The sequence below is a fragment of the Lycium barbarum genome, chromosome 8 (assembly GCF_019175385.1).
Source record: "Lycium barbarum isolate Lr01 chromosome 8, ASM1917538v2, whole genome shotgun sequence".
In the NCBI taxonomy this organism is placed as follows: Eukaryota; Viridiplantae; Streptophyta; class Magnoliopsida; order Solanales; family Solanaceae; genus Lycium; species Lycium barbarum.
Window position 1 is genome coordinate 95240671 of NC_083344.1, and position 23876 is coordinate 95264546.

General features: G+C 38.0%; 1 protein-coding gene across 1 annotated transcript; it reads left to right on the plus strand.

Annotated features, from left to right (window-relative positions):
- The first annotated feature begins 8674 nt into the window (after positions 1-8674).
- Positions 8675-9172, plus strand: LOC132607975 (uncharacterized). The gene has a single exon (XM_060322057.1). It carries the CDS (start codon positions 8675-8677, stop codon positions 9170-9172), a length of 498 nt encoding a protein of 165 aa, XP_060178040.1.
- The last annotated feature ends 14704 nt before the right edge of the window (positions 9173-23876 follow it).

The following is a 23876-nucleotide window of genomic DNA, read 5'->3' on the forward strand; positions in this document are numbered from 1 at the left end:
GCATCATCTACTACTGGAGGACACTTCTAGTGATTTATTTTATGCACTATCTTTACTTTATCTTTTGTACCCCTTCGGGCAAGAATACTAATATTAATGATTATGGGGCAACGGTTAGATTCAAATGGCACACTTATGTTTCAAAAGATTAAGTATATTTAGGAGCGCGCATAGTATAATCTTATAAACTGTTTTGTGTGACTTTATTTTCTTTCATATGTATCGTTTAAATGCTTAATTGATTTCAAATACCGTCCACTCACCCAAAGAAAAACAATGAACAAAACTACCCATACTAAGCCTGACTACTTTCTCAGAATCTGAAGATGAACAACAATGAGGCACCTGAGCTTTAGGTCATGAGAAGGAATGAGGTTTCGTTGCGCCAAAAGATTCAAGATCACGAAAAGCAGATCCGAGCAGTCAAAGCCAAGATTAAGGAGGCAGATAAGTTAATGGACTCGGCGGAGAGTTCGCCTAAGAAACCTGTAGATGCTCAAGGGGAGAATGTCCTGGACAAGAGAAGAGGGATTCTTCCCAAGTAAATTCCGATAGTGGAGGTGTCTGAGGAGGAAGAAATAGAGTCGGACACGCAGGAGGCCACATAGCTATCAAAGGGGGCTTCCTCCGCTGCACTATCAAGCCTAAAAAGGGAAGAAACCTCTGCCGCACCTTCAAGCCAAAAAGGGAAAGAAGCTTCTGTTGCACTATCAAGCCCTAGGAAAGAGCCGATGGAGCGAATAGAGCATGCCTGACCAGCTTTGGCCGAATGGTAGGCTATTAAGATCAAGGTGTTGTATTGTCCTTACGGTGTCTCACCTAAGTACGTTATGAGCGAGGAAATGATGATTAAATTTTGAAAAAAAAGGAATAGTCAGTGTTTTCTTCGACAAGTTGCCACCTTGTCCTCTAGTCTTCACACATAAGAGATGCATTTATCACCAGGATCAGGCGGGACACACCATTAATGAATGCTTAGCCTTCAAAAAGAGACTCATCAAGCTAATAGATGAGAAAAGCATCACCAAGATGTGGGGACCGCATTCACTTTTGGTCCATAACAACATCATCTTGACTGAAAGGATTACTCTGAATACTGGGATTTGGCATACGACTTCATACTATTCAGAGACTCTTATGCCAACATCTTCCAGAAGTTGGTCAGCATTGGATAGATTAGTCCCATCAGAACCAGAAGGGCTCAAACTGAAGGAGTTGGCCAGCGCAAAATGTGCCTGTATCATTCTAGAGCCCTAGGGCACGACATAGAGGACTGCGATGCATTCAAGCTTGAATTGGAGAATTTGGTCCATAAGGGCGCCATTTGGTTGGTGCTTCCTTCTCAGTATTAGGATTTGGGGCCTTTAGGGCCAAAAAAGGTTGAATGGACAAACAACCTATATTGACCTCAAAAGAAAAGTTTCTTTATGGGTAGTTTTAGGGGATCCTATTTTTTGTTCTTAATACAGATTTGTCCCACCTATTTTGTGTAAATGGAACTACGCCGACCTGATGTCCCAAGGAGGGATATGCAGGAAGCCTCTATCAGGCCTGGTCACGGGTAGATTTTAAATTTTATTTGATGTAAACCGAACTACGATAGGGCCTGACTTCCCGCGGAGGGATACGTAGGCAATCTACGTAATACTCGATCCCTATATAGTATAAAACCCAAATATTCAAAACCCGATACAAGAGATCCATCGAGCATTTAAATCAAATATAAGATTATTTGTGTGCTAAGTGTTCTAAACTGTCATCTGTGTGTGATATCTTGATTTTCTTTTCATTATCTAACGAACTAACTCTGTTTTCCTTTGAGTTATTCTTTTCTTAGAGAAAGAGAAGTTGCTTTGTGTTCACACTGGCATACTTCACAAGATCCAAAGCTGCAATAGCATCCTAATCCCTACAAGATAGAGGCAAAGAAAAGATGACTGGTACTTCAGAGAATGAAACTACCCCTACTGACATTACCCTCTGGGAATCGCCTCTGTGCGAACTGCCTGAGTCATCACCTACTAAAGACGTCATCAAAATGATGTTTGAAAAAATCATCCATCTTCAAAAAGAAATGGCACGAAACAAAGCTGCAAATGTTGCCTGAGAGGCCCCTGTTGAGGAAAAAAGGCCTCCTTCGTTGTTTCCATCTCTGAATTTACCATTACCCGATCACTTCCCCACCAGGTCGGTTATGACTACTATGCCATTTACCCTAATCGATGGACACATTAGTGCCTCGAACCACACCCTACCGCAACTTAACACCAACCAAATTCCCAGGACTGCTCACTCTATCCCTTCTTACCCAACACCACAAAATACCCATCCTGGCTTCACTATACAACCAAGCATCATCCCACTACCAACCGATAAAACCACCCCTATTACCCGAATATGCGCTGCTGTTTCATTCCATACACATGTCACACCTGGCACCTTTTCACCTGATCAAGAAATTGACCATTATGAGGAGATAGAAAAAGCATGGAAGACTGAACAGGAGAAACAGGAAGAAAGGCTTGAGCGGAAGATGGCCGCAATTGTTGGAACGATTCATGAGGACTACCCTTAATGGCACAGGCTTGAGTTATAATGATTTGTGTATGCATCCCAACTTGGATTTACCCGAGGGCTTCAAAGTACCCCATGTCGAGTTATTCAATGGGACGGGCAATCCTAAAGCACACCTGCGGGCTTATTGTGACCAATTGGTCGTGACCGAGACAACCATGAGGCTATTCAGCCGAAGTCTGACTGGAGAAACCTTAGAATGGTTCATAGCGCAAGACATTCGTCGTTGGGTCACATGGGAAGACATGGCTGCAGCTTTAATGGAATGATTCCATTTTAATATAGAGACGTTGCCGGATAGATATTATTTGGAGAAAGTAAAACAGAAGCCTATCGAAAACTTCCGTAAATATGCGAGCAAGTGGAGAACAGAGGTCACTTGAGTACAACCTCCTATGGGCGAAGAAGAACTTGTGTCAGCTTTCATCCGATCACAGGAAACAGATTTCTATGATAGAATGCTTTTAATGGCGGGAAGACCTTTCTCTAAATTGGTCAAAATGGGCGAAGAAATAGAAGATTAGCCCAAACTGATCGAATCATAAGCATGGCCGAAAAATCTACTGGTTCAAGCTCAGTCGGGTTTGTGCGCAATAAGAAGGAAGACGCGGCTAGCATATCCCACACTCCTAACCTCAAATCCAACAGAAGGGAAGATTTCCCAATGGAAGCATATGCTTCACCTCCCCCAAATACTTACATACCCACCCCTTACAACACGGTGCCCGTATATTACGCGCAACCAACCTTCCAACCACCTCCCCCAAATTATCAAGATCCACAGCCAAATTATCAAACTCCCCCACCCATTTACCGTACCCCACATAATAACTAACCCAATACCTGCCAGAATCAACCATCACCAAATGCTTATAATGTGCCACGTCCAAATTTTGAGAAGAAACCCCCTCGGGAATTCACTCCATCGATGGATTCTCGGATTGATTTATCCAAAAGATTAAGTGTGGCTGGGATGATCCAAGTACTTCCCCTAAAGGTCATCGATCTAAAGAACCGATTTTACCGAACTGACCAGACATGTGCCGATCATTGCAATGGTATAGGGCACAGTACTGAAGATTGCATCAATCTCAAGTACAAAATACAAGACCTAATCGATCAAAAAGAAATCGTACTCCAGACGGCACCTCCAAATGTGAACACCAACCCTTTGCCAAACAATGGAAACAATGTGATGCATATGATTGAAATAGAGGAAGACTGGGTCACAGGAAGGCCCACAATTCATGATTTTGTGAAAGAACTTGAAGGCACAGTAGCGTCACTGTCTTTGCAAGAACACCCGCAAATTAAAGTGTTAATCCCCGCACCGGTGACAACACTCATTGACCAAGAAACTCCAGAGCCACCTCGCAAAGAGTTCGTAGTCCAAGTTGCTACTGCACATAGTATCACAAGATCAGGAATATGCTACACTCCTGAAGACCTGGACCAAGGGGCACCCCGAAGGGAGGGAAATCAGAAAAAGACTATCACTGAAGGTGAAGCTGAAGATTTCTGGCGCCGCCAAATGTAGCCAAAGGAATACTCCATTGTTGAGCATTTAAAGAAAATGTTGGCCCAAATCTTGGCACTGGCATTGCTGCAGAGTTCACCTCAACACCGCGTGGCTCTAATGATGGTGTTGGAGGAAGCTCATGTCCTGGCTGAAAAAAATAGTGAAAATCTGGCTGAAATGGTCGCTCATGTTATGGAGGAACATCAAATTTCTTTCACAGAGAAAGATTTCCCAAGGAAGGCACAAATCATAACAAAGTGTTGCACATCACTATCATGTGTCGCAACAAAGTGGTAACTCTAGTATTAATTGATAGCGGAGCAGGACTTAACATTTACCCCGAATCTACCCTGACTCAAATAGGATATAACCTTGGGAAGGTTCGTCAAAGCCACACTAACATAAGAGCATTTGACGAGGGACGTTGTGATGCCACTAGAGTAGTTGATTTGGACATTCAAATAGGACCCGCTGAGTTCACCACTGAATTCCAAGTCATGGAAATACCCGCCAATTACAATTTGCATCTGGGAAGACCATGGATCCACATGGTAGGGGCAGTACCATCCTCGCTCCATCAATCTGTAAAATTTATCTGGGAAGGAGAGGAAGTGGTGATCCACAGAGAAGCCAGCAAGCACAATTACCCAGACAATTTTGTACCTGTCATTGAAGCTGCACCCAAAGGAACGGATTTCCATGTCATGGAGTTAGTGGAGCGGCCCATAAGATAGACTCTCTGGAAACTCCCATGCCAGAAATTTACAAAATGATTGCTTCCACTATGATTCTAAACAGGTTTGAACCCGGAAAAGGTTTAGGAAAGAATCTGCAGGGCATCACCGAGCCCATTCCCATTCTTTAAGATAATTTTCGCTTTGGGCTTGGTTACATCCCAGCAGAAGAAGAGATACCTACCAAGAGGAAACAAGAGGTTGCAGATCTTTGCAAACCTATTCCAAACCTATACCAGTCATTTCCCCCACAGAATGCCTATACCTGAAGATGCTGACATTGAAGAAGGGATAACGATGTTATTCCAAGAGAAAGATTGCTCCGTGATTCTAAAAGAATGTGCTGAAGCGCCCACCATCAGAGAGAGTCAGAACCAGGCGAGCAACTATCTAACTGGACCTCTACCCCCACTATTGGCTCTTCGGTAGAGAAAGATGAATTTATTTTGAAAATAGGGAGAATTGATCAAGGCCCGATTGCTCACCCTTTTGTCACTTACATACCTCGTAATGTTTTCAAAAATAGAAATGGCTTGATCCAAGCCAGGACCACAGTTTGTACTTTTGAATATTTTTAAATCAATGAAAGCCACCGTTTATCAAAACTGTTTTATTTTGTTGCATGCATGGTTTATACTAACATATTTTGCCTTGAATTCCTTTTCGGTAATAAAAACAATAAAGCAACCTTAAATGTCATGACATGTTGTGAAACGAATGAGTCGGGCAGCATAGAAGGCGAAGAGTGTGAGGAATACGATGAGGCCACAATGCTACCCAAGGGTCTTACAGAGGAAGTAGAATAATTATAGAATGAGTAGAAGCCAAACAGGGACAAAACAGAATCCATTAATCTAGGTGATGAAAAGGATGTCAAAGAGACAAGGATAAGTCCACACCTAGACACTCCTTTAAAAGAAGAATTGATAAGCTCGCTAAGGGAGTACGTGGATGTCTTCGCGAAGGGAGTACGTGGAAGAATTTTCTGATTTTCGCTAAGGGAGTACCTAGGCTAAGCACTAGAATAGTATTTCGCAGGCTACCCATCAATGAGGGTTTTGCTCCGGTAAAGCAGAAAATCAGAAAATTCAAACCGGATATTAGTATCTGAATCAAAGATGAGGTGGAGAAACAGATTGAGTCAGGAGTGGTGAAGGTGACATCATACCCCACATGGCTGGCCAACATAGTTTCGGTACCCAAGAAAGACGATAAGATAAGAATCTGCATGGATTACCGAGATCTTAACAAGGCTAGCCCAAAGGATAATTTCCCACTCCCGAACATCCACATACTCATAGATAATTGTGCCAAGTACAAGGTACAATCATTTATGGATTATTTTACCGGCTAGCACTAGATCTTAATGGATAGAGAGGATGCCGAGAAAACAGTCTTCATCACCCCATGAAGGGTGTACCGTTATAGGGTAATGCCCTTCGGCTTCAAGAACGCCGGCGCAACATACATGAGAGCCATGACTACCATTTTCCATGACATGATCCATATAGAGATTAAAGTCTATGTAACAATGTCATTATCAAGTCAAGGGAGATTTTGGAGCATACCACACATTTGAGGAAATTCTTCGACAGGCTCCGCAAGTTTAACCAGAAATTGAACCTGGCTAAATGTGCGTTCGGAGTACCGACTGAAAAATTACTAGGATTCATAGTCAGCCGAAGGGGCATAGAGCTAGAATCAACAAAGATCAAAGCAATCCAAGAATTACCCCCTACCCAAACTAAGAAGGAATTCATGAGTTTCCTAGGAAGGCTGAATTACATTGGGAGATTCACAGCTCAATCAACCATCATTGTGGAGCCCATCCTTAAACTTTTGAAAAAGGAAGCTCCTACAAAATGGATAGAGGAGTGCTCAGAGGCATTCGACACTATCAAGAGATACCTGTCCAATGACCCAACAAAGATCAAAGCAATCCAAGAATTACCCCCTCCCCAAACTAAGAAGGAACTCATGAGTTTCTTAGGAAGGCTGCATTACATTGGGAGATTCATAGCTCAATCCACCATCATTATGGAGCCCATCCTCAAACTTTTGAAAAAGGACGTTCCTACAAAATGGATAGAGGAGTGCCAAGAGGCATTCGACACTATCAAGAGATACTTGTCCAACCCACCAGTCTTGATACCACCAAGGCCTGGGAGCCCATTACTGTTGTACTTATTAGTGGCTGAAAAGGATTTTGGTTGCATGCTAGGATTACACGATGAAGAAGGGAAAAAGGAACGTGTCATTTACTATCTGAGCAAGAAGTTCACAGTTGTGAGGCAAGATACACACTGGTGGAGAAAACATGTTGTGCTCTAACATGGGTGGCTCAGAAATTGTGGCATTATCTTTCTTCATACACCACTCACCTAATATCCAAGATGGATCCGTCAAGGTACATATTCCGCTAGCCCATGCCCATCGGGAAGTTAGCCAAATGGCAGATGCTGTTGAGTAAATTTGACATTGTGTACATAGCACGGAAAGTCAAAAAAGGACAGGCCTTGGATGACTTACTAGCCGCAAGCCCGGTGGATGAAGAGCTCGAACCACTCTGCGCCCATTTCCCAGATGAAGGGTTGTTGGCCATAGAAAAAGAAGCAACAGAATCCTATACTGGCTGAAAATTGTTCTTTGACGGAGCAGTGAATTACAAGGGTTCCGGAATTGAAGCGGTCTTGATATCAGAAAATGGGCAACACTACCCCATGGCCGCCAAGCTCAAATTCCGTTGTACCAACGACATGGCTTAATACGAGGCCTGCATCCTAGATCTCAGAATGGCACTGGATATAGACATCAATGAATTATTAGTCATTAGAGATTCCGACCTGCTGATTCATCAAGTACAAGGCGAATGGGCCACTAAGAATGAGAAGATCTTACCATATGTGAACTTGGCACAAATATTGTGCAAGAAATTCAGAAAGATCGAATTTTGGCATACACCAAGGGCTCGGAATGAATTTACCGATGCACTAGCCACAATAGCATCAATGATCCAACATCCTGAAAGAAGTCACATCGAATCGCTAACGATAAGTCTGAAAGAATAACATACCCACTGCTGCCATGTGGAGGCTGAGCCAGATGGTAAGCCATGGTACAACGACATCAAAATGTATTTGGAAAGTCGGGAATATCCCGAAAGCATTACAAATGGACAAAATAAGACTATCCAAAGAATGGCAAAAGGCTTCTTCCTAAACAAAGAAGTGATGTACAAAAGGACGCGGATTTGGGCCTACTTAGATGTGTATATGCCGACGAAGCCTCTAAACTTCTAGAAGAAGTACATGCAGGGACATGTGGACCCCATATGAATGGATTCGTACTGGCAAAAAATATTCTATAAGCTGGATACAATTGGATGACTATGGAAAGTGATTGCTGCAAATATGTGCAGAGATGCCATCAATACCAAATCCACGGTGATTTAATCAAGGTTCCTCCAAGTGAGCTTAATGCTATGAGCCCACCATGGCCTTTTGCTACTTGGGGCATGGATTTTATTGGACCTATTGAACCCGCAGCCTCAAATGGCAATCGATTCATTTTAGTTGCCATTGATTACTTCACCAAATGGGTGGAAGCAACGTCTCACAAATCAGTAACAAAGAAAGTGATAGCTGACTTCGTACGAAACCACATCATATGCCGAGTCGGCATACTCAGGTCCATCATGACAGACAATGGAGCGAGTCTAAATAGACATCTGATGAAGGACATCTGTTAGGAATTCAAATTCACCCACCGAAACTCGACAGCCTACCAGCCATAAATGAACGGAGCCGTAGAAGCAACCAACAAAAATATCAAAAGAATATTGAGGAAAATGACGGATAATCATAAATGTTGGCACGAGCAGTTACCTTATGCTTTACTGGGACACCATACTACAGCTCGAACTTCGTCAGGAGCAATTCCATACTTGCTGGTCTATGGAACTGAAGCAGTCATACCTACTAAAGTTGAGATACCTTCCCTGAGAATCATTCAAGAAGTTGAATTAGACAATGTTGAATGGGTTCGAGTTCGATATGAACAATTGGATTTAATTGATGAGAAAAGGATGGTTTCCATATGTCACAGCCAATTATACCGACAAATGATGGCAAGAGCCTTCAACAAGCGAATCGGAACTAGACTTTTTCAAATTGGGCAAATGGTGCTCAAAAGAATTTTTTTGCATCAAGATGAATACAAAGGGAAGTTTGCTCCCAACTGGCAAGTTCCTTATGCGGTCCGCAAAGTACTCTCCGGAGGAGTAGTAGTATTGACAGAAATGGACGAACAAGATGGGCCAAAGTCAATCAAGCGCTACTATGCATAAAAAAGGAGTTTCTCAGCTTGTAATAAGTACTCTTTGCTTGTAAACGTTATTTTATTTTCCTGTATTAGCTATTTACTTTTGCTTGTAATTGTTTTGTAATACATAGGCAAAACAAAACATCTTTTGTAACACGGACTATGCAATGACCTGATTTCCCCACAATGGGATACGTAGACATTCCATCTAGGACCCAGCCGCATTATTAGTAAAAACCAAAAAGTCCCTTATTTTTATTTGAACTTCGTTCGACCTGAATTCCTGCTGTGACAGGATACGTAGGCGCTCTTTGAGCTCAGACGCACCCAAAGAAAAAACCAAGAAACCCCTAAGAAGCCTCAGAGATAGGACTTCACAACGAAGCAAGAATTGCTGCACGCCCAACTAGGGTAGAATTTTTTAGAAGATCTCAAAATTTCGAGCCATCACTCCGCAACAAAGAGTCAGCTAACCTAGAGTTTCAAACTAGGTCAGAAATTTTGAGAAAACTCTCAAAATTTTGCACTTTATTCAATACTGTAAACTGGGGAAACAACTCGGAAGATTCGACACAAGAGTTGTCGAGATTCAAACTGGGGTAGAATTTTTTAGAAAAAGTCTCAAAAATTCCGCGCGAAGAACCCCAGTCCCGGAAGAAAGGATCTCCCTCATTCAACGCACTTGTCATGACCATAATCTTACCTCTTTCAAAATAATGCATTTATTTTCCTGCACATAGATACTTCTATGATAACTGTGTCAAATGAGTTTTTGCATAATGAAAATAAATCTATCTTTCGAATACCGGAACCGAATGGGTTACGAATCTAAAAAGGCGAAGAGCCGACAGCACCGGCAATACGAATCAACTTTAAATAGGAAAAACTAATTCATTTCTGATGCAGGTCCCCAGGACGTCAGAAGACAATCCTTTTTCTAACTTTGCTTCATGTGCAGGAAGCGATTCGCCAAAGAAGATCAAAACCACTGCTGGGATCCGACTTTCAGAATATATCCAGCCACGAGGGCTATAATGTTATGAATACCGCAAAGGGAAAATATCTAGCCACGAGGGCTATAAAAGACCAAAACGCCATAAGTTCAAGATAGTCAGCCGCAAGGGCTATAAGGTTTCAAATGCCAAAAGGGCGAATATCTAACCATAAGGGCTATGAAAGGATGAAAAATGCCACGAGGGAAAAATACTAAGCCACAAAGTCTACAAAATGACTGAAATTGCCACAAAGGCAAATGTTTGGCCTAAAGGGTCACAACAAGAACGAACGGCATACCTGACCAAGAGGGTCACAGCCGGTATAAAGGACGAAAGAAAGGCAATTTAGCCAAGAGGATCATTGCATATCTATTTTCATGCTGCTGAGAGGGTCATCACTTCTTCTTATTAGCCAAAAGGGCCATGGCATAGCTATTTTCCTGCTGTCGAGAGGGCCATCACTTCTTCTTCCACGAGGGCCATTGCATATCTATTTTCCTATTGCCAAGAGGGTCATTCATACAAAAATCTCAAGAGGGTCATTCATACAAACAGGCCAAGAGGGTCATTCATACAAACAGGGCGAGAAGACCATTCACACAAACATGCTGAGAGGGCCATTCATACAAACATTCCAAGAGGTTCATTCATACAAACATGCCCAGAGGGTCATTCATACAAACATCCCAAGAGGGCCTTTCATAGAAACATGCCAAGAAGGTCATGAATACAAAATACCAGATGTAGCAAGGCAACAAAGCGATCTAAAACAGATCATGAGACCGCAGTATGCGCCCTCAAAAGATAAAGTGATGTAAACCTGGTCATGAGACCGCAGTATTCGCTCAAAAAAGACAAAGCGATGTAAAACCGGTCAGAAGACCACAGTACTCGCTCAAAAGACAAGACAATGTAAATTCGATCAGATAATCGCAATATTCGTCAACCAAAGATCAATATTACTCAGTAGATGGAAGCAGATTTGTAGCCGCCAAACAAAGCAGGTTGATCAAATCAAATTCAGATAGGTTGCGGAGCAAACGTGGAACCCTTTCTTACACAGCCGGTCGAGATAAGGTGCCCATGAAAGTCAAGCTCCTCGTCCAGGACTTGGAAGACCATTCCCCACCATGCTCAACCACACAAGATTGCTTATTTTCTTAGGTGCTTTGTTTTTTTTTATTGTTTCGCAACCGATCGGACACACACCGGCACACGTAAAGACCCTCCCACATAAGGGATGACATTTTTCTCCCAATCGAGTCGAACTACAAGTGACTTAATTTCCAAGAATAAAGATATGTAGGCGGACTCAATGCCAAAAGGTCAATCACACTGGACTTCCCAGCTTGACAGCCGAAAAATCTAAGAATTTGCTTTAATTACATTTAGAAATCATGATTGAGTCGAACTACAAGTGGCCTGATTTCTCATGAAACCTGAGATATGTAGGAAACCCAGAAACCAGGGTCCGGCCATATATTTTGAAATTTGCATAAAAATGAGAGGCAGTATGACTTGGGTCAGTCAAAAATCAGGGTTAGTCAAATTTCATTGCTCGGGAATGGTCCCGCCATCCCCGAACACCAAAGGGGAAGTTGTTGACACCTAATTTTTGACCTCCCATAACTTATTTTGATTACCTAAAGTCCTTGAATATTAAACAGAGTGAAATATGTGTTTTTAGAAGTCAAAGTAATTTTATAAAATTATTTAGATAATATTTTACCAATTTTTGATAAAGTATTTTATATAATATTATAAATTAATCTAAGTATTTTACAATTACAATGTGTTGCTAAATTAACCAAGAGAAAATAATTTATAACAAGAGGCTATCACTTGATGTTGAAAAATTATGGGTGTGACTTACCCAGAGTGAGGAATAAGAGTGATGAAGCTTTGAGTTTTCTAGTCAAAAATCAACCTAATCTCCTTTGTTCTAAACTGCTGGTGTTCCCCCATATGAACTTACATCCTATGGCATCCTTTGAGTAAAAAGAGAGTAGGAATATTTGTAATCATATATCGTCTTGACATTTGCCTTGTATGTCCCTCCCTTTCTTGATTTTGCTTGACTTTGCTTGGTTGAAACCTCTATATTTGAAGGTCTATCATCTTTTTACCGTCTATCATCTTTTTACCATCTACTCTATATGATTGTCTGTTTTTTTCTCAAATGGATGAAGGAATATACCTGGATATAAAAGGTATACTCAAACTCTATACACCTCACAAGTGTATAGAGGTTAGTATATCCAGTATATATGATGTATATCACTACTACAAACCTGTTGGCATTAATTAATATTGTACTAGTTTGAGGGAGAGTTTGGGGCCAGTTTCTTTCATATTAATGGTTGGGCCTTCTCTTATAATTAAGTGTAATTCATGGTTGGCCCAGTTTGTGTATTTCTGATAAGTGATACTACTTGGGTTTAAGCTTCTTCCTCACGATTATTTAATTTGGGCCTAACTGTCTCTTGAAGGTCTTACACTATTAAATTTTGTCATACATTCGACTGGTTGTATATTATGTGTGTGGTATAGCAAGTTTTTATGGTAAGCTGTGCATACAAATATTGTTACTTTCTCTCTTATATACCATAAGCGTAACACATAAATTGTCACGACCCAAGTAGAGGGCCATGACGGGCACCCGGAGCTAACATGCCGAGCACCTCTAAACATGCATCTTATAATCATTTCTGAGTGGACCATAAAGATTGCTCATGGATATCATAATCTGTAAAGACATATATCTCAATATAACAGCACATCTTTGTATAATCTTCGACAATTATGCCCATCATTACCCGCCGTCAAGGCTACTAAAATGTTACACAACAATATGAACCGGTAGGGTTATGAAACATCTAACTGTACATATATGTCTACGAGTCTCTACATAGGATACAAGTGGCTGTGGAGAAAGATACCAATAAATTGCAGCTTCGAAGTAAGTGGAGTGCTCCTGAAATTCCACTCTTGAAGCTCCTATGGATCAGAACCATCTACCTGTCTACCTGCGAGCATGAGCGCAACGTCCACAAGAAACGACGATAGTACGAATAGTGTATTGAGTATGTAAGGCATGAATAATAATATAGTAAGAGATACCGAACATGAAAAATAACATCATGAGACATATAGAGCATAACATGAGATAAGGAAATAACCTGTACATATGATTGCCTCTTAAGGCGAATACCATGCATGCTTGATTTTAAAGAAAACATTTCTCATACACACACATATATATAGCATAATAATTAGCCTGCATCCGGGCCTCCCGCATCCGGGGTAACCATCTCCCGCCGCCCACTAGTGGTGTCTGTCCATGCCATTTAGACACGGTGTAATCTTACATAACATAAGCATGCATGAGAGCCCAATCAAAAGCTAAGACTCTATCGGAGCGACGTAAGGTTGGTAACCTCCGATTACATTATGGAATGATCATCATCGTTATTTCTCACCTCGGAGGAACGAATAACAAGAGATGAGATCATCATCAATGAATAAAATTGAGAAAATCAAGAAATAGCTCAACATTCTCATATTCACATTGAACTCATAAGCTTGGGACATTTAAACATGAAATCATCATCATCATAATCATCATAGAAATATTCTCATCGTTGTCATCATCATTATCATTATAAAAATATGTCCATCGTTGTTTTCATAAGAGCTTACAGAATCATAAATCTCTGGTTTGAAAAATACGGACATTTTGGAAAGCATTTATGGATTATCAGAAAACGAGTCATGTCTTTGAATCATGAACTTCTAACTTTTGGAAGTAAGGAGGTTATGAAAAATATGTAGGGAATTATAACATAGGAATTTCTAAAAATAGGATCGTCGTCATCATAAAACACACTTATCTTTAGCATCATAAAAACTCTAAGAATAATGAATCTCTAGCTTTTTTGAATAAGGACATTTTAGGAAACATGTATGGGTTCACAAAAAGGAATCATGCCTTTGGAAAGAAAGGGTCTAGCCTTAACATACCTTTCGGTCGCCTTAGTCATCGCAACTCTACACGTAAACCATACTTATTATCATTAGGCTCAATATCATATACTTGTCTCAAGCATTCAAATGAAATCTTTTAAGAATCTGCCGAAATTCGGGAAGCATCTCCCCTATATTCTTTACCTCTTCCAAATACCAAAACAACTCTGAAACAATACCAACAACATCAACAACAATATCAATACCAATATATTCCATAAAACATCCCACACGATGTTTCTCCAATTTTCAAACCAACCATAACAACATCCATAATACCATAATCAAAGAATTATATTCAATTTAATCTCAAATTAATCTAAAATTCTCTTTCAAGCTCACCTCATGACCATCAACTTTAATTCAACTCTTTATGATTTTTCTCCCATGATTCTTTCCTTTCTAAGAATTTCTAAACCTTTACATCATATCAATCATGTAAATAATAATACGAAAAACATACCTTATAGTGGAAGAACCTCACTTTATTCACCCCTTTCCAAGATTAAGTTCATCACTACCTTGAAGAGAAACAAGAACAATTATCTTCCATGAATTTTCTTTGAGATTTTGATGTTGATACTGTCTCTTGATGATATGGAAAGGTTGTGGAAGATTACGGAGGGCTATGGAGTATTATGGAGAATTAGGGAAAATTATAGAAAGTTATGGAAGCTTATGGGAAATTATAGAACTCTCAAGAGCTCTTCAAGAGGTCTCTAGAAATGTAGAGGATGAGAAAATGGTGAAAATTGATGAAAATTAATGGGTTAGAGGGGTATTTATAGGTGTGTATTGGGTCGGGTTACTGTAGCACCCGGTTACTGTCGCAGCATTTTTCTGCTCCGTCCGCCTAACTTATAACGTCCATAACTCTCTGCTCCAATGTCGCATTGACAAATGGTTTGTTGTGTTAGAAAATAGACTCGAAGAACTTTATTTTAGGCTTTTGAAACACCTTAAAACTCCTTATATACCCGGAGATATACTCCTTCAAATTTGACCCAAAATTCTGTCCAGATTTTTGCCAACTTTTTTCCAAATTTTCGACAAAACTTATTTTCTTCGCTTTGCTTGCTCCTGGAATCTTCCGAAACTCTCCATACATAGGGGTGGGCATAAATACCGAAAACCAAAAAACCGAACCGAACCGAATGAATTCGGTTTTTCGGTTTTCGGTATTTCGGTGTTTCGGTTCGGTTCCGGTTTTTTTAAATAGCAAATTCGGTGTTCGGTTTCGGATTTTCGATTTTTCGGTTTAACCGAAAATTTAATATAATTTTTTTTATAGCAATATATAATATATATCAATATCATTACTTTCATGAATCATAACAGATATCGTCTCAGTCCACTCCTATCGTCACAGATATAATCTACTGCTGGCGGCTGGTGCTGGCTGCTGCAGCTGTTGGTTGCTGGCTGCCGTTGCGGGCTGCTGCTGCTGCTGCTGGTGGCTGCTACTAGTTAGTTATAATTTAAGTATGTTTGAAGAAATTAGGAAGATTACAGCTTCGTTAAGGAGTTGAAGGCAAATAGAAACATGCATCAAAATTCAGCTAGCACTACAGGTTTAAAAAAAAAAAACGTGAAACCCCATATAGATATACAATCAACTTGGTTTTTCTGGTGCCAAGGGTTTGTGCATATAGGTACTATCTATTATGGAAAGTAGCCCGTGTTAGTCCATTCACTAGCTCCACCTAATACCACAGCCATTGCACATCAATATTGAGTGTCTAAACATGCACTATTGCCAATTGTAACTAACTAGTCCATGTAAAAGTTAGATGCAGAATGAAACGTGCATCACACTCCATCCAAAGTAAATAAATAACACATAACGTAGCATATTCAGCACAGACAGGAGTTGAAGGAACGAAGGATGAAACAAATTTCTGCAATCCTCTAGTATTACCATGAACCTCTTCACCTTATATCCTAGGTTTTTAATTAGAAGAACTATGGAGCCTTAACTATGTTTTCATAAGGACAGATGTACAGCAGATATTTAAGTCATATGCAAGCCTAGGAACTTCAAACAGATATATAAATTAAGATGGTAAATCACACTATTTCTTAACCAATGCCAAAAAACCGAATTAGAAAACCGAAACCGAACCGAACCGAAATATTTTGGTGCGGTGTTCGGTTTTCACTTAAAAAAAAACGAAACCGAAATACCGAACCGAACAACCGAACGCCCACCCCTATCCATACATGATATTTATCATTGATCATACTTGATAATGCTTCGTTCCTCATAATCAAAAGTTGTTTTACCTAGGCATAGCTCGACATACTTACGTTCAAATTTAATAAGTGCTTCTCCGAAAGTACGGGGTGTAACATAAATGGAGATGCTTAGTAGCACTCAAGGATTAAGCTTAAGCCTTCACTGGTGTCTGTCATGCCTGGGGGTTCCTAGAAAACCCTTGGATCTTGTGCGGCATCAGGAACAAGAGGGTGAAAGCTTTCCTTTTTGGTCTATTTTAGTATCTCCATGGGTGTGTATACCTATGGTATATTGGCTTGAAGTTGTGTATATTTGTATGGCATTGCCTACTTTTTATTTTAAGAGAAATGCTCTTGTGGGCTTTTTTATTTATTTTCGATGTTTGGGTCTGTTTCTATGTTGTCTTGATGTATATGGGCCTTGGGTTACTCACAAATTTTGGGCGTATTTTGTTTGCTATCCCCAGTCTATGTATACTTAGTCAGGTTCTTATCCTATTAAATAACGAATGGCATGCCTTAGACATATATGTATTATACGAGTCTGCTTTTATTTGCAATCTTAACTTAAACACGTCCTAATCCTTATCCCTTTTTATTCTTGTTTGCATGAAATATCTTGGCTTGGGTGACTTCCATTTGTATAAACCCATTGGATTGAAGGCCCAATGACTCATTCTTGATCGAGTCCGTCAAAAAAGAAAATAGAAAAGGAAGCTAAATTATTTGAAAGCCCAACTATGGGTGAAAATAGTCTTCCTTTATTTTCATATCTCTTTATGTATGTGTACTTGTGTAAACACTCTTGCAAAAATATTGGAACCCTATTCATTTGTAGAACCTAGGAAATCAACGTTTAGTGCTTTAGCAAAGTCGTTAAACCATTTTCTAAAACTGGGATGACAATCATATTTTCACGTGGTAAATCAAACTTAGATTAATTCTTCAAATTGTTTTAAGTGACACTGTTTGTGGCAAAGAATGTAAAAAATGGGATTTTGTTAAGTTCAAGGAAGAGGAGGAATGACTAATGTTTTCTTCAAAATGGTAAAGTAGTGAAACTTTGGTACATCATTTGTGATTCTAAAAAGGAAGTTGTTTTACATTTTCTGGAATTAAAACAGTATTGAAATAAGTTCTTGGCAAAATCAAGGAATTGTTTTTTGGTGTGGATGTCTTGAAAGATAAAGAATTGGTACGTTTTTTAAAAACTGGAAATGGGTTGTGAGTTTAACAAGAAATCTAATAAGAAAATAAAGGTTGATTTGGGCCTGGAAGCCCAAAAACAAATGGATTGAAAACAAAGAGAATACACTTGGACCAAATTGAGGTATGATGGACTTTGAGACTTTGAAAACGATTAGACCTTATGGGCTTCAAAAAGATAAAACTTGGACTTAAAGAGACATTTTTTTTACGTATACCTATATGTATATAAATATAGGAGAATACTCCATATTTTCTTACAAAAATAAAAACCCGTAAGAATAAACTCATTTTATTAGAACTAGGATAGTAGCGACCCCACTCGGGAGGAATCCCGGGTGTGTCCTAATCCGGCAATAAAGTGAATTGAACACTTACGTGGATTTTTAAAACCCAAAAAACCCTTTTCTAAGGGGAATTTTTACCAAATTTTTCTTGAGTTTATGATAAAGAAAGGAATGACATTTTACGAAAAGATAAACACTTTTAAGCAAATCATACATTAATCAGATATTGAAGCTCGTAGGTCAACATTATTTTACGGATCTTTAAAACTAGGGTGCATAAAACCTTCCCTAGAGGATCACCAGAACCCTTACCTCGAACTTTGGTACCAAAAGATTTCTCTCTTGCTTGAAAAATCTTTTACTCGATTTTCCTAGTTTTCCTTTAATAAATTAGGTGGCGACTCTAAAAGTACTAAATCCATTTAAGCACCAACAACCTCGTAATAACTTTTATGCATTAACCCGCGTAAAAGCGTACCGTAAGTTCGTAACAATTGGAAGTTCTTGAAAATGTTTCAAAGCCGCTTCTCGATCTTATTTCGTCATTCCACCGGGAAATGGGGGGGATTAACTGTATACATTGGAAATATTGCATTACACATAGCGCGGAGAAGAGTAGACACGTGGCAAATGAGATCGAACGATGAGATGTTATTTAATTGAATTCGGAGAGAACGATTTCATGCAGACCCGAAATGAATGTTACGAAGCAATTGTCACGGGTCATTTATGATCATCAGACGTTACGCAACCGGTCTAGATATAGAGCTAAACGTTACAATTCTGTAATTAAATAGCATTTATTGGTTATTATTACTCGTTATTAGGCACCATTTACAGCTTGATGCTAATGATTATCCCCTATAAAAGGAGCTTAAACTCAATGTCATGGATCACCTTTTTTCAAGCATAACAATCTATACTCACAATTATAAGCAAAATTATAGTTCTTTTGTTATTCTTATCGTATCAAGTTTATAAAGTTCTTCAAAGCTATGTGTTCAACCGGTGTGATATTCAATAAAAAATTTCGTCCCGAGCTCTTACGGCCCAGGCTAATTTTACTGCACTCTTGCATTATAATTATCTGATTTTATTACTTGTTACTTATTACTTATTTTTATTCATAACAAATCAATTCACGTATTTTTTAAACCACTAAAAAATTTAGCTATACCTTTTTTTGGGGGGTAAACAGATATGTGATGCTAATAAGAAAAAGATCCAAAACCTTATAGCAAATAAAAAGGTCCAAAACATTAAGAAAAAAAAAAAGGATCTCCAAAACTGAGATAAAGTTACAGTTTTTCTGAGGAAATGGAATAATATAATTAACTAAAATTAGTAAAACTTTTCGTTTACCAAAACATAGAAGGAGACAGAGATAAACAAAGAAAAGATGAGCAGACAAACCAAAATCGAAGGAGATAGAAGAACGAGATGTAGGGGTAGAGTATTTGGGTGGAGTTAAACAAAATATAAAGTAATAGGTAAAATAGGATTATAAAACAATAAGCTAGGATACCATTTGAAAGAGAATTAAGGTAACGATGCAGTAACATTAAATCGGTTGTTATATAAAATGGAGTTTTTCGTTGTTACGTAACAATGGATTTAACAATACGATATAACAAGATTTCAGTAAAAACAAAAAATAAAAATTGTATTTTAATAACGATACAATACGATAAAATGGGTAACAACAATCCAAACAAGGTGTTAGTTAATTATGAGTAATTATTGATAAATTTAATATTTAAAATAATTTAAGATATTTTAGTAAACTTGTCAGTTACAATACAATACAATACGATACAATCAAACCAAACAATAAAAATATTATTAAACAACAGAAGGAGAAAAAGAAAATCTAATCGTGAGATCTTTTAAAGAGAGGAAGATCAAGTGATGGGAAAACAGCACATGGGAGTACATGGTAAAAATTCCTAAAAGTACTATAATCAAATATAAATTAATAATTTAAAACATCACTTATCAAGTTTATAACTAAAATGAGCTATTTAGCTGGATTCAGTCCGGCTACAATGCGGTTATTGGACATCCGATGGGAAATAAGAAAAAAACTAAATGAGCTTATATTTTCAGATTTTACCCAATTTAATCCGATTTATATATAACTTAAATATTTTTTCACTCATTAACAAGACATTAGGAAACTAATTGTTAACTCTTTTTCTCTGATTTCCTCCTCTTTTCTCTTCTTTCCTCTGCGAATTCCACCTTGCTTTTGTAGATAATGCATTCATACTTTTTTTTCATTCAGATTAGGATTAGGAGAAGATTTTTTTTTTTTTTTTTTTTTGGGGTAATTAAAGACTTTCTATTACCATTGGCAAAGATGTGCATGTATAAGATGACTTACGAAGTGGACAGATCCCACCTTTAGGCCAAGTGCATTTATGTATTATACTAGTACTTACAGACTAGCAAATAACTGCATTAAGGATAATAGTTTAATGACTGCATCAGGCTAGCTACTCTTGGACATACAGCTCCTCTGCAATGAACGTTGTGACTAATCCTCCTTATCAGAATGTCTTGTGCTTTTCTTTTCTGTTGAAAATTTTTCTGGTCTCTTTCCAACCATGGATGATAAACTACTCCTCTCAACACCATTCTATATAGAACAGCTTTAGGACTCCTTCCTCTTGCATACCTTACAACCCAGTCAATCTCCTCTGACAATCTCATTGCTTCTCTTGAAATTTCCTGCCATGAGAGTATTTTTTGCCACACATAAGCTGAATATGTGCATTTGAAAAATAGGTGTTGGTGACCCTCATCCTCCAGTTCACACAAAGGACAAATCAAACTAGTGTGAATCCCCCCACCCCCCCACCCCCACGCCCCCAATTTTTTCAGCCTATCCCTAGTATATAACCTTTGTTTGATAGCTAGTTATGTTATGAAGATCCATTTTGGACTACCTTGATTATTGCATATTATCCTTCTCCGTTCCACTTAAGGGAAACCACCTCTGATCTGGTTGTAGATGTCTCTAATAGAGAACTTTTCAGCTGCAAGGACCCCGTCTATACTCAAATGTGTACTAGTGATGTACTTTTGAGGCTTTGAAGGATCTTTTGTATAATCCATGAAGCCTGCTTAGCAATCACATTCCAAGAGTCTTGCCCTTTCAAATAGTATGTATGAACCCATTGTATGCATAGTGTGTCCTTTTTCTTACAAAGGCACCATAGCTGCTTCAGAATTGCAACCTTGTTCCACACATATATATCAGTAATATTCAAACCCCTGCTGTTTTTGGCCAGCACAATGTTTCCCATGCCACAAGTGCCTTTCTTTTTGCTTCAGCTTCCCTTGTCCAGAGGAACTTTCTACATATGGTTTCAATTTTCTGAATGATCTTCTTAGGCAATGGGAAAATTTGAGAGCATTAATCTTGCTGCTATCAAAATACTCTTGAGCAACTGCAGTCTTCTTGCATATGACAAGAATTTAGTTGTCCAAGTTGTCACTCTGCCAAGCATTTTGTCTAACAATGGTTGGCGTTGTGCTATAGATAACCTCTTTGAGCTTAGAGGAACTCCAAGGCATCTAAAAAACAGTTTATCCATTCTCCTCCAAAATAAATGCAACTCTTGTTCTGATTTGCCACTAGACCAGAAGCAGTAAAGAATTGCAGAAAATATTGATATAGGAGTTCAGTACCTCACATCCCCTTTACATAACAGCAATAAAGGAGAAGAAATATCAGAATCTCCATTGATCAAATTTTTTAGTTAATTTCTTTAAAGTTGAATCTAAAAATAGTGAGTCCTATAACCTATCGATTTTTATTTTTTTTTGGTTTCCAAGCTAATGTCAGGTATCCGCATTGAAACCCGACTAAATTTGAATTCACACAGCGTAGGATCAATTTCTGGGGGAAGAGCTCCTCAAGAATTTTTTAATACCCAAGACTCGAACCTGAGACCTCTGGTCAAAGATGTATGGTTTATGGAGCTCCAATCATGGCTAGAAACTGGTTCTACAAGTTGGATGGTGAAAATGTATTAGAAAGGTAACCCACCACAGTTTGTCATTGTGGCTAACACTTTTAGGTTGTTATACATTTTTATATATACAAGGGTTGATATATTGTTATACATTATTATTCACCTTTATACAAAGTAAATACAGTGCTTATATAAATACATAAAAATTGTATAATAATGTATAAGCATGTATAAATATCGTTGTGAAAAAACAAAATTGACTATGCGAGTATAAACTGAAAATACGGATACGCGGTTGCAATGTGTTATATTGTGTTGGACTGTATATTTTTTAAAAAATTCCCTACTTTTTATGTAGCTTTTAAATACCCCTCCATTTCATTTTATGTCTTAGCTAGCTTGATTGGACACGAAATTTAACAATTTTTTTCTAATCTCGTGATATTAAATTAAAGATGTATAACATAACAAAATGTTCTTAAACAAATCACGCGGGATGATAAAGTCTTTTTTGTATAACTAGTGAATATTACTATTAACGTACGAGTTATTAAAATTAAAAAGTTACTACTAAATATTGAAGATGCATTCTTTATTAAAATACATAAATTAAAACAGAAAAAATAGGTAATTTCTTTTTTGAAGATTCTAATTTAAATTCACATAAAATCTTAGTCAATCTAACCCTCATAGTCGAATTATGTTAAAACAAATTTTGTTTTCTATGTATATAACGAGGTATATTAATGTATATCATTGTATACATCCGACTTAAAAGTTGGTTGGTTAGAAGGTTGTTAGAGTTAGAGCCCATTTGGCTTAGATTGGATGTTTGGCTGGCTAGCTTATAAGTTATTGTGTGCTTAAAATAAGTTTAAAAAAATAGTTTGACCCGTTTAGCTCCAAAAAAATAACTGTTTTCAGCTTATAAGCTACTTTTTTTAATCATATCCAAACAGATTCTTAGCTGATCAGTTAAGTGAGCAAATGATTAATGGCCAACTAGAGACAGCCGGCGTTGATAGTTATTTCCTCCGTCCAAAAAAAAATTGTCTTTTTTTTATTTGGCATAAAATTTAAGAAATAAATGAAGACTTTTGAAATGTGTGGTCTAAAATAAACTTTAGATATTTGTGTGGCCGTAAATCATCTCATAAAATTAAATTGTTTTTAAATATAGAAAAAAAATCTTTTTTTTGACAAACTAAATATGACAGAAGGACAATCTTTTTGAAACAGATGGAGTATAAATATCTATATCATCATTGTAATTCATTACACAAGTGAAATAGAAATTGAGTTCGATTGCTTCTAGTTTCTCTTCTTCATTTCAATTGATCCGCAATCTCCATGGTAAACTTCAAAGCTTCATCCATGGCTCATCTTCAATAATTTCACAAATTGTCATATATAAAATGAAAACACGGAGTGTATATTTCCTATTTCTTTTCGTTTCCTTTAGATCTTTTCCGTTTAACTTTTCCAAGAAGATAGAGATCCCAACTCCCAACAATACTCCAAAATAAAGATTAACCTGTAAGCAGTGGGGTCCCTGGCGGTGTCTCTAATCCAATCCTATAATGATTACCAGCACACAGACCCCGTACTTGGGTTAAAAGTAGAATAATGTAAATAATATACATATAATTAGGCTTTTGGCTATAAATTTGAAATATTTTTCATTTTATTTAAAATTTAGGAATTGAAGTTAAAAATGGAGTTGTGTTTGATTTACTTTTTGCAATGGAGAGGAGAGCAATTATTAAAATTTAAGAAGATAGAGCTGGAATATATATTTGGAGCACTTTTTCGAATTTGAAATCTAACTCCAATTTAAATTTGAAAATTTTATATTCAAATATTGATTTTGAAATAAAGTTGTTATTTTAGAAAAAAATGAATAATTCTCATGACCAAATGACTATATGGTTTAATCGAAAAATACATTTGAAATTGAATTTAAAAATATATATTTAGTAGTTGAAATTGTGTTTAAATATGAA